This window comes from Neomonachus schauinslandi, chromosome 3 (genome assembly GCF_002201575.2).
Source record: "Neomonachus schauinslandi chromosome 3, ASM220157v2, whole genome shotgun sequence".
Lineage (NCBI taxonomy): Eukaryota > Metazoa > Chordata > Mammalia > Carnivora > Phocidae > Neomonachus > Neomonachus schauinslandi.
Window position 1 is genome coordinate 142,592,208 of NC_058405.1, and position 12,515 is coordinate 142,604,722.

Here is a 12,515-nt window from a genome sequence, read left to right on the forward strand (position 1 = left end):
AATATATTTTACAGAAATCTTAATCTTTTACTGGATGGAAATAGAAATTGACTCCCACAGTTTGCATCCTTTTTAGTTTGCCAAGTTCTACAATATTTTCCTGAAAAAGACAAAATACACATTCTTTCAGCAAATCACACATATTCTCTTTTATTGGTGATTCTCTCACTGACTTTCTGAACTACTATTGAGATATTTTCAATTTGGTTTAATGAAAATCAATAACTGTCATACACTTTCCTAAGTTGTTTTTTTTAAAAATGGCAACATGGTTATGGATATTCTTTTTCTCCAGCCCTGCTTCCCTGTTGCAGACTTCTGGTCCCACCTGGCAGAGATGAGACCAGTTTATGCACCTTATAAGGGGGTGTGGGTATCACCTCACCACACTAATCAAATTGCTTATTATGAGGATTCTTTTATCAAAGCCAATTAAATATAGTTAATAAATACTCGAAATAATTTAAATAATCACTGAGTGGTTATTACCGTGGATAGTAGAAGCACAAAACAAGAAACTTCAAGTTTTATGTGCTGTAGTTATATTTTTAAATGGCATCAAATATTTCTTGCAATGAATTCTCATTTACATTTTTAGAAACCCAAATGTGTTTCCTATTGTTCCTTTATCAGAGGAAAATTAAAGTATATAATGTTCATTAGAAATAATAGAGATCTCAGAAGATGAAAAATGATGTGGTCTCTCTTAAATTTAAGCACACTGACAAAAAAAACTCTCTTCCTCAATTTTATTAGTTTAGAAAATATTTCATCTTTTTATATATAATTTAATATAACACAATTTTTTTTAATCTAAGCGATTTCTAGTAACTAGTTTTCAAAAATTGTCAGATGTAACGTGTTTATTTCAAGTATTTTCTTCAGTTTTAATTCTGGAACATCTTGTTTCCTAGACAGAAAAATAGGCTGTATTCTTAAAGGGCTAAACAAATAAAAAATTAGGCCACATTAACATGTATTTCACATGAGAAACTATGGTGATTCGATTTGGAGCATCTAGGGGTCATCAAGTATTCCTTGCTTCAGTGACAGAAATGTCAAAAGTTCTTCAAAAGCAGACATAAGCAGCTTTTCTCCCATGATGGAAAGAGGATGGTCTTTTTGCTTTAATGCAGAGAAAGGCCCGTTTGATTTTAGTATGTAGTACAGAACTTGTTTTATGAAATGTTACATTTTATGCAAATAAAATTAGTTGTGTAACACATGAACATGCTATAATTTTTTTAACAGTTACTCACAAAGGTACATTTGAGGGCACTGGCCATTCAAAATCTTTGCTTTTAGTCTTTCCTTTTTTAAAAAATATTTTATTTGCACGTGTACGTGCATGAGAGAGAGAGAGAGAGAGAGAGAGAAAGAAAGAGAGAGAAAGGGAGAGAGAGAGCGTGCGTAAGCAGGGGGGAAGGGCAGAGGGAGAAGGAGAAGCAGGCTCCCAACTGAGCAGGGAGCCTGACGTGGGGCTCTATCCCAGGACCCTGGAATCATGACCTGAGCCAAAGGCAGATGCTTAACCGCCTGAGTCACCCAGGCACCCTTGCTTTTAGTCTTTAGGTCAATTATTTATTTATTTATTTATTTATTTATTTATTTATTTATTTATTTATTTTTATTTATTTCTTTGACAGAGAAAGAGAGACCACAAGTAGGTAGAGCGGTAGACAGAGGGAAAAGCAGGCTCTCCGCTGAGCAGGGAGCCAGACAAGGGGCTCTATCCCAGGACCCTGAGATCATAACCTGAGCCGAAGGCAGACGCTTAACCAACTAAGCCACCCAGGCGCCCCAGACTTCATGTCAATTTAAAAGAAATAAAAGTACTAAACCCAGGACAAAACATTTTTTTAAGGCAAATTCACAACCAAGTTCTAAATTTGCTCATTCTGGGTATACTTATAATTGAAGTGTTCCTCAATAAGTAAAACGTTTGACTCATATAACTTTGATATGGTAAGTATATCTCCTGCCTTCCAAATTTTATCATCTTGAGATACTAACAATTTCACTTACCTTTCCACAAAAATTCCAGCTTGAACAGCATGCACAATGCTTCGAAATTTTGGTTTTTCCTCAGATTTCTTTTTCATCATCCCCATTTTCCTTGTGAAGGTGGATGCCAACCAGTCCCGTACTTCTGATGGGACCGAATCTGTCTGAATGTCACTGAGCTCATCTTCGGTATCCAGCAGTCTTCTACAAAAATTTATACAGATTAAACTTTAGGAAAAAGTGAAGAAAATCTGATAAAACAAACATTGCAATAGGGTTGAAAATATAGCAAATCACTCTCTGATCATCCCTTAATACTAGCTACTTAAAAAAAAAAAGAAAGGAAAAATGATTGGATTAACACTTGAAAAGCTCTGATTTTCTCAAATTGATCGTCTTCTGAAGGCAAGCACTAACGGACTTGAGCTTTTGCAGCTTCCCAAACGTGATACCGTGATACCGGTCTGGAGTTATCAATTCATATACTATTCTGGTAATGAACAGAACTAAAATGGAGAAGAGAGTTCATACGCAGATGTCTGTTATTAAAGGAGGCAACTGGAGTGGAAAGAAAACGGAATAGAAGCTATCAAAGTCGTCTTACATTTACTAACCTTGCTTATACATAATACAGCTAGGACAGCCTGCTTGCATAAGGCCTCGGAGTCTACAAAAGTCATTCACATGTGTTACCTGAGTGCTATCTCTAAATTTTAGAAAATAATTCATCAAGTACTCTAAAAGATATTCATTCTAAGATCAACATCACAGATTAAAAAAGTGAAGAAAAAAGATAAATAGATTACTTTGGAAGCTCATTTTAGGTGACAGAGCCAGCGGAAGTGGGAGAGAGACACCCCGAGTTAAGTGCAGATGCTGTCTTGAGGGTGGAGACCAGGCGTGTCTAGAAGCGCGGGCGAGGAAATCGACTGCATGAGGGGGAGTGAACGGAAGTGAAACCACCGCGCTGTCTTGTCCTCTAGAAGCTCCAGATAGACAACACTGACTGAACTGAGGGGTGTAGAACCTGCCCTTAAGGCTGGTCAGCTCCAGTGATCCAGAACTTCCTAAAGGTGTGAGCAGGGAAGACAGTGTGAAAGGCTCCCCACAAATGACAAAACACTCTACCGAGCGATTGAGCTTTGCCTCCGGGAAGAACACGGGCCACCTTTGTCTGTCGCTTGACTTTGTTGTATCCGTGTCGGCGCACCGATAACTCAGAGCTATTTTTAGCGCACTTTAGTTTTGGCTTTGGGGTTCCATTCGCTTAGGTAAATCTCTTTGTACAGAGTGAAGCCCAGGGATCATAAGCTGATGGAAGGAAGACAGAATGACAGTGTGTGCTATGGCCTCCAGGACAAGTCACACCATCTTGAGAGGGCAGGGACCAAGGAAAGGGCAAAAAAAGGTAGAAAGCCCACCCACAGCACCCAATGATGCCAGAAAGAGTCTCAAAAGGTAATGGGTATTAAAGAGGGCATGTATTGAATAGAGCACTGGGTGTTATATGCAAACAATGAATCATGGAACACTACATCAAAAAAATTAATTAATTAAAAAAAAACTAAAAAAAAAAGGTTATATGATGACCTCTATGTGCTGCTCTTTTCTAGAAACATTCAGAGCACAGTCACTTGCCAATATTTACTTTTCATGGTATAATCACACAAATGAATTTATGAAATGACTTATGAGAAAATATATACATCTTAAGTGCTGGAGTTACAAAACTACAGGTATACGTATGAAGATAAAAGAGCCTTAAGTAACTGGAAGTTAATACTGATTAATACTTACTTTGTATCTTTTTTAATTTTCTTTTGGAACTTATGTTTGGGTGGTTTTGATTTATCCTTAATACACTGACATTGTAACCCCTGGCAAAATATTTTTTTTAGCATTTTGTCCATTATAGCCTGTTTAGCCCATTTAGACCATGTAGTGTCTGAAAATTCAGGGCTTATACTATTTCCATTATTTCTTATCTAGTGATCAGATAAAACCACAGAACAGGACAGGTGGAATGGGAGTCATTGTGGTGTAATCCTGTGATGTCACCAAGGTCCAAGAATTCTCCTGCTGCCTTGTTTTATCAGCTACTCAAAGTAGAATGACAGACACATTGTAATGCAGGTCAATTGATTCTTTGAAAATTTGATGTTGATGACTTTAAGACTGTATGTCCTAAGCTCATAAATTATCCAAGACAGATCATCAACAAAATCAGCATACGGAAATGAGATATCAAATAGGGATATGAGACTTAAGAGTCTGGTAATATGGTTATTCTTCATCATGATGCATGATGTCATTCATTAAGAAGGAATGAACATACAATCTTGGAGAAAGAGTAATGTGAATTCATTTGTGGGTATAGGAATAAAGGAGTGTGTAAAGGGGAAAGCATGAGATATGTTATTCTATAACTAAAAGCAAATTTTGAAAAAGCAACAAATACCTCTTCAATGGTTAATTTTATATGTTAACCATGGCTAGGGTATAGTGCCCGTTATTTGGTCAAACATCAGTCTAAGTGTTGCTGTCAAGGTGTTTTTTTACATGTGATTGACATTTAAATCAGTAGACTTTGAGTAAAGCAGATTACCTTCCATAATGTGAGTGGGCTCATCCAATTAATTAAAGGCCTTAAGAGGTAAAACAGAGATTCCCTTAAGAGGAAGTAATTCTGCCTTCAGACTGCTTTCAGACTAAAGATTGTTAACATTTAATCCTGCCAGAATTTCCAGCCAGTGTCAGCCTGTTCTGAAGATTTCCGTCTCACCAGCCCCCACAATCATGTGAACCAATTCCTTAAAATTAATTTCAATCTCTCTATCTCTTTCTCTCATTCTCTCATTCTCTCTTTCTAATAATATAAAGGCTAAGGAGATAGAATATTTCTATCATTCATGAACACTATGTGGTAACTACCCGCATGGATTATAAATCCGATAGATGACAAAGGCACAACTCTGCATTATATTAATATTCACTTAATAGAGAACATCACTTGTACTTCTGGTTTTGAAATATAAAAATCATTTGCAAGGGGGGCGCCTGGGTGGCTCAGTCGTTAAGCGTCTGCCTTTGGCTCAGGTCACGGTCCCAGGGTCCTGGGATCGAGTCCCACATTGGGCTCCCTGCTCAGCGGGAAGCCTGCTTCTCCCTCTCCCACTCCCCCTGCTTGTGTTCCCTCTCTCGCTGTGTCTCTCTCTGTCAAGTAAATAAATAAAATCTTTAAAAAAAAAAAATCATTTGAAAGGAACTAAAATGCCTTTTTAGCTATTATGGATCTAAACACCAAACTGTCTTTTCATGTATTAATAGCTCTTTTTTTACTGCTGAATCAGAATCTATTGTATGGATATACTAGTTTGTTTATACATTCAACCATGGTCATCGTGGTCGCTTCCAAGTTCTGACAACTACAAAAAAACTGTTATAAATAGTTGTATGCAGACTTTTCCAGTTCATTTGAGTAAATACCAAGGACCACAATGGTTGGATTGTATGGTAAGAGTATGTTTCGTTTTTTAAAGAAACTTCCAAACTGTCTCCCAAGGTGGCTTACTGTTCTGCATTCCTACCAGCAATGAATGAGACAAAGCCACCATCACCTCTCTCCTGGCCAACTGCAGTAGCCTCCCACTGGTCTCCCAGTTCTTGTCCTGACCCACTTTAGTCTCTCTTCTGCAGCCAGAATGCCTCTTTTAGAGTCAGATCTTGTCAATGCCTAATTCATAAAGTCCTACATAGCTCATCACAAGTGCTGCCTTTACCTTCATCTCTTAACTAGTTTCCCCTTACGCATTTTGTTCCAGCAACACTGACCTTACTGTGCTCAACCCTGCCAGGCTTGCTTCTGCTCTAGGGTCTTTGCACTTGCTATTTGCTTTGCTTAGACTCTCTTACCATATTTGAGAGGATCATTTTCTCACTGTATTCAGGTAAAGAGGGCTTCCCTGACCCCCCCAACTCAACTAGTAAACACCTCTATTCTGTCTTTTTGTCCTACTATTGACTTCTTAGCACTTACCATTACTTGATATCATGTTGTATGTTTACTGGTTTGTTTATTCACTTTATGTTTCATACACTAAACTGTAAAGACCTTGAAAGCAAAGAGTTGGTCTGGTTTTTTTTTTTTTTTTTGAGCATTTTTTTATCACCAGCACCTACAACAGTGCATGGCACAGAGTAGGAGATGAGCATGTATCTATTGAATGTCTAGAAAACATCTAGAGAGATTTCCACTAAACTATTATAAGTGATTACTTTTGAGGAGTAAAGTGAGGATGGGGATGGTAGAAGAAACTTTAGTCTTTAGAGTCCTATATTATTTGATTGATAATCAGCAGCAGCATCCTGGGAGTGAATTCACTATTGTCAATCATCTCTTTTAGGATAATTTGCGTTTGAATAACCCCTTTAAAATTTTTGAAGCAAATTATGGGGCAACATGTATATTTGGTGTGGGAAAGACATTAAACATTTTTTATGGCATTTTGAATTATAGGCACAGTAAAAAGAAATTTTAAAAATTGTATACACTGTGTGCATGCCTTTAGCCCAGGAAGTCAGTATTTCTGTTAAATACTCTTTTAGACTCATTTCTCAAGTAGAGTATAGTAAGACATTCCTAAGGAAGTTATAAATAAATTGTAGCAGATTCATTAAGATAATTATTTTTCAGTTTGGAGAAAAGAAACTTGAAAGACATGTGAATAAAACCTAAATATAAACAAATTTTTTAAAAAAACAACAGACCTAATGACATGTTATTTCTTCCCCACTCCTCTCCGTCTCTCTCTTCTCTATTTTGTCCTCCCTTTCCCTGGCACCTGCCTTGTACTCTCTGTCCTGGGCTTTTGCTAGAGAATTATCGTAATTAATTAATTATCATAAACAGTTTTCCTATACATCTATTTGAGACGTGAAGATATTGAATATTTACGTAAGATTATGTCACAGAGAAAACATGTAAGACTCCGTTGTGCCCTCATTTCATTTTTGAAATAAATTGGTGCAAGTAGGTTGATCAATGGGATCTCGAATACTACAATTAATTTTGCTTTCAAAATATCCAAGAGCTCAATTACTCTTTATCCTAATGTTATATGGTAGAGTAAGCATAATTGTTTACATCATGAGTGCTCTTAAAAAATAAAGACTTTGTGTTTAAGAATCTTACAACATGAAAACATAGTCATCGGTGCATTTTTCCTTAGGAATTCTTAAAATGCACTCTATAGAAAATAAATGATAAGGAGTATATGTGTAAAATGTTATCACTGTTGACCTCTTAGAAATGCTTCCTCTGTCTGATGTAACTTTTTCTTTCTTTCTTTCTTTTTGAGTCCTAAGAGCGTCAATAAAGCAGAAAGTTAAGGATCCCTAAACATGAACTAAGGGTAGATGGGGGGCCAGGGAGCTGTGAAAACTGACCCTCCGTCCAATCAGTGTCCAACTGACCCTTGGAAGTTATTTATATCCCAAATTTTCTCTTGAAATCAGATGACACAACTCCCAAAGGGCTTATTTTTTGAACTAGAAAATTTTCAGGGGAGGGGAATAAAGAAGGAGGTGGCCACGGAAGGAAAGGTCATGAGATTTTGACTTTTACAATTACATCAGTGAAAATATTTCTGTCCACAGTGGACTCTTGGAATATGGTTACACCAGTGTACCCACACAGTTATTTCCAGGCAATTGGTGCCCACATTTGCACCTACCGAGTGTTAAGATTCGAGTGCTGGACACAGTTAGAAACTGGCTGCTTAGGTTTGAAATTTTCTTTTCCCTGCTTTACTCTTCTTATAAAGGATACATTTCAATAAGCCACCAAATCTTTCAGTTCTGCCCCTAATATTTGCTGGGCCCAGGGCAAGAGCACATTTTTCCCAAATACCATATAATTAAATAGTTTAAAGTTTATATCAAATGAATGAATTATTAAATGTGCTCTATCCTCCTATCTTTTAAGAAGTTTCATAAAAGCCTGGCCTTACTGTGTAAGCAGGTGGACACTGCAGCCTCCCTCAATATTCTCATCAACCTGCCCAGCTTTGAAAGCAGCTGCTTCTTGGCTACTCTTTAGAGGTGGAGGGGTACCCATATCAACAGTGTTCTGGCCCACTCAGGAGGAAAGACCTAAGAAAGGAGCCCACTAAGACTTCAGAGACAGACTAGGGGACTTTTGGGCAGAGAATTCTGGGATCTCAGTGTCCAGAATATGGGACAGGAGCACAATGGGCAAGATAGGGAATTCTATAGTCCAAGTACCTAGATGAGGGAGAGGGGCATGTGTTTCAAGTTGTCCTTGGCTTGAAGACTTACCACCTCATGGGGAGGGTCACACCAGACATGAGCCATCGTTGAGCACTCTAAAATGAGCGGCAGTGTCCAGGGAAGCAGTTATACTGGCCCTGGGCTAAGGATAGTACTGAACTCATACATGGTAAATATCTTCCAAGTGAGCCCTCCAGGGATGGCTGGGGGATTAAGAGAAGTGGATCGTTTTGCAGTATGGATATTGGGGGGGGGGGGCGGTAAGTGGTTCCCACATAGGGAAATCCATTAGTGTTATTTCTTTGATGAGCACATATCTGTGATCTGAGCTGACTGCAGTCCCCCACCAAAAAAAAAAAACAAAACCAAAACCAAACCAAACCAAACCAAACCAAAACCCTAAGAGCAATACTAAAGCTTCACTCAGACCTCAGTTATCTGAGGATAGATAGAGATGCTAATGCTAACTTTTTTACTTACTATGAATCAGGCTAGGAGCCACGCTTTACCTCATTTAATGCTCATAATACCATCATGAGGAAAATACAATTATTATCAGTACCCTTATTCTACTGATACAGACACCTTCAGTGATTTGCTCAGTCACACAACCGGGAGTGACCATGCCACTTTTGAACTCAAGTCTGATCTCAGAGTTTTAAGTTTTTAACTGCGCACTTACCCTTTACCTCAAATGCATGTTTTCTTACTAAGTACCCAGACTACCTTCACATTCAGGAGATACTAACATTATTTTCTATCCCATTTCTACCTCGAAATTTAGGGTTAAAAATAATTGATCTTAAAAAAAATCTTAAGAATTTGGCCCACCAGGGAATTTTTGGTTGGAGGAAGCTCAAATTTATTTTTCAAGACCGGTACATCAACTCATTCTCTCATAGAGAAATATATCTGGAATTTCAGGGTACTTTGAAGTACAATGAATTAAATGTCAGGATGAGAAAAGGTGATACATTCAAAATGCCATATTGACTTGTCAGTAACCTGCTTCCTGAGTGTGAGATACACTTGAATTAATTCTTCCAGGCTACCACCCAAGCTATTTATTTATTTGTTTATTTATTATTTATTTATTTATTTCTTGTCTTGTTCCAAAAAGGACTTAAGATGGCAGGCTCATAAATTTATTTCAACAGTTTTTGTTGTTAATGTTGTTTTTGGCAGTTTTCTTTCCTTTTTCTGTCTATGTGATAACTTTGTTCTTTTGTTTTTATTAGTCCTTTTTTTTTTTTTTTTTTTTTTGTGAACTGTGAAAAGATGACCATTGCATCTGAGGGACTATTAAGACTGCACATTTGCCGGGGACAAGTTTGGGGAGACAAGTTAGTTATGCTGACCTTAGCTTAATTCTCAAGAGGCAAATCTTGGCTAAAACAAGACCAACTAAGGAGAATGTTAAAGTTAGATGCCGTTTTCTTCAAGTTGAGGTCTAAGGACGGCTCTATGCCTCCTCCGTACCCACCCAAGGAAGCAGAGAGGCCTAGGCACAGGAGGTTCCATCCCCTAGGACAGACGGAAGGGGCAAGGGGAATGTTGCAGGAGGAGTCTGAGAAGGAGTCAAGTTCCTCAGACAGTTGGGATTCAGCTTGTATTTTTGGAGTTAGTTGGAAGATGGAAGTGGAGGGAATGGGTGAAGCAGAAAACTGCCTTAAGCCTGCCTGATGACTCTTGGCTTCCCACCAGAAAGTGCTCTTAGCTCAAAAATATCTTTGAAAACATGCCATTAGGCACAAAGCTTCACATTCCATTAATTACTAAATTTTCTGATTAATAACCATCCTCTGTGGTTAGGAGAACTGCCTCTGGAGTCAAACTCCTGGCTTCATTGCCTATTTGCTGTTGGTCTTGGGAAATGTGCTTCATCCTACCTGAGTCTCAGTTTCTTTTTCAGTAAAAGAGAAATGATAATAATTGTATCCCTGGTGGTGGGGTTGTGAGGACGGAATGGCTAAATGCACGGAAAGCACTTAGAAAAGTATCTGTCACAAAGAAAGTCCTCAAAGAACCCCAGTTATTTACACATCTACATGAGTTAGTCTCAGCAGATTTCTATTTCTGACATGAAGGGAAAGGAGGATGTCCTCTCATGGGGATGGAAGTGTTTGAGACATTTTATGGGAAGAAGTTGGTTAAAGTGACTTTGGAGAGCCGAAGAACAATGTAAAGATTCTATGGATCATAAAGAAGTAGTGGGAGGAATCTCCAAAAATAACTTTTACCTACTTTAAAAATTTACCTAGTAAAATAGGCAAATTCATAGAGACAAAAAAATAGAACAGAGGTTTCCAGGGGTTGAGAGGAGGAGGAGAATGGGAGTTATTGTTTAATGGGTACAGAGTTTATTTTGGGATGATGAAAAAGTTCTGGAAGTAGAGAGCACAGAGCACAACATTGCAAATGTACTTAATTCCACTGAATTGCACCTTTAAAACGGTTAAAATGGTAGCTTTTATGTTATGTACATTTTATCACAACACCACAGTGTCTACCTAGTATTGTCTTCCTGCCCTGTTTTCCAGGGAGTAGATATGTTACCTTTTCTAATCAGAGAAGTGAGACATAAGAGAAGGGCATTCTGTTCTTCATCTAACTGTGCACCTGTCTGAGGATTACTAAGAGTGCTAGGGGTAGAGAAAAGGGTGGCCTGCAGGCCAGAAATGAAGCCTAAGGGCATATAGTTTCACAGATCTGGGAGAATTGACCACAGCGCAAATCGAAGGACAGGCCTGCTTCCCCTGTGCCCTAGACTTGCTGCCCTGAGGCACCGCTCCTCTCCAGTTCAGCACCTCTTATTGTGCTGGAATTTCCTGGTTGAAGGAGGCATTTCAGCACAAGACCATCTCACATACCACATGGGATAATATTTGGGCTACACTCTTAGTAAGACCTTAGGATTCTAACCATTGCATTTCTAACATTCATCTCTCTTTTTTGTAGCCTTATTTGGACATCCTCTAGCACAGTTCTCAAAGTGTGGTTCCTAGACCAGCAAGATCAGCAGCACCTGGGAACTTCAAGGCTCTGCTCCAAGCAACTAAATGAGAAACTTCGGGGGGTGGAGCCCAGCACTCTGTTTCAACAAGCACTCCAGGTGACTCTCAGGAATGCTGAAGGTTTGAGAACTGCTCTCATCCATTCACGGCTTGCCAACTAACTGAGTATCTCTGTCAGAAAAACAAGATTCAGTTGTATTCTGTTACATGGACTTAGCACTGCTTATTTCCATAGGCCCATGAGTTCACTGTCAGAGATGAAGAGTGTTGGAGAACTATCAGGAAAGCACTGGTAGGAGAATCTCCATAAAGGTATCCTGAGGAATACTTTATATTGCTGTTTCAAATGAGAATTATCTGTATGTTACTTAATTGCAAAATAGAAAAGCCGGTTTCTCAACTGAGTTGGGGTGGAACATGGATACGTAGAAGAGCTGCAATATATCTGGAGGACAGGAGTGTGAAGGAAGACAAAAAATGTACTTCTTTCTAAACTTATGAGGCCAAAACACAACAAGAATGACAAGAGGGAGTGAACACGAGCCAAACAGAATAGCAAAATAATTATCATTGTATATAGATTGTCCTTCATAAATATTTGTTGCATAAATGAATAGATGTATAAAAACATAGGCAGAGAATCTCTAGTCTTAGTGGTTGTTCAACAAAGTCACTTTTTGTTTGTTTTGATGCATATGTTATATGTGTTAACATTTTCAGTCAGGCCCTGCTTCACGTGTGAAAAGATGATATCTGAAAATGTTTTTTAAGATATTTGCTGTTACCCTGTGGCCCTTTGTCCATATAGTCAGCCATGATTTCATTCACTGACTCAAGTTATATGTGAAACACAATTACTTAAAGGGAGAAAACTTCTGTTCCTGAACTTGACTTTTCAAAATCCAGACCCCATGGAAGGTGGAAAAGGCCCAGGCAAAGACAACAGAAGAGTACACGAGTCAGAGCAGAGTTTCCATTCCTAGCACTGTGCACAGACGCCCTCGGTTAAACAAGAGGAGTCGAGAAGGAAGACAGAAGGGACCCTGAATCCTGCCTGACTTCTCCAAACTAAGAAAAACCCTGAGGGGAGTGACAACACACCCCAAATAAATTCCCAGGATCCTGGAATAGAAGATAGCTGGATACCCCACCCTACCTTCAGCCCCCCACTTCCAAGTGGAAAGGGAGGATAACAAGATCCCCGTGCAG

The 12,515-nt window shown here is 38.6% G+C and overlaps 1 protein-coding gene across 5 annotated transcripts in view; it reads right to left on the minus strand.

Moving 5' to 3' along the window:
* Positions 1 to 12,515, minus strand: part of PDE1A (phosphodiesterase 1A) — a 308,204-nt gene that overhangs the window by 65,929 nt on the left and 229,760 nt on the right. For all 5 annotated transcript variants that reach the window (XM_021702874.1, XM_021702872.1, XM_021702875.1 and 2 more), the window contains exon 3: positions 2,026 to 2,208. In XM_021702874.1, the coding sequence (XP_021558549.1) occupies positions 2,026 to 2,208 (183 nt within the window). The remainder of the gene's footprint in view (positions 1 to 2,025; positions 2,209 to 12,515) is intronic.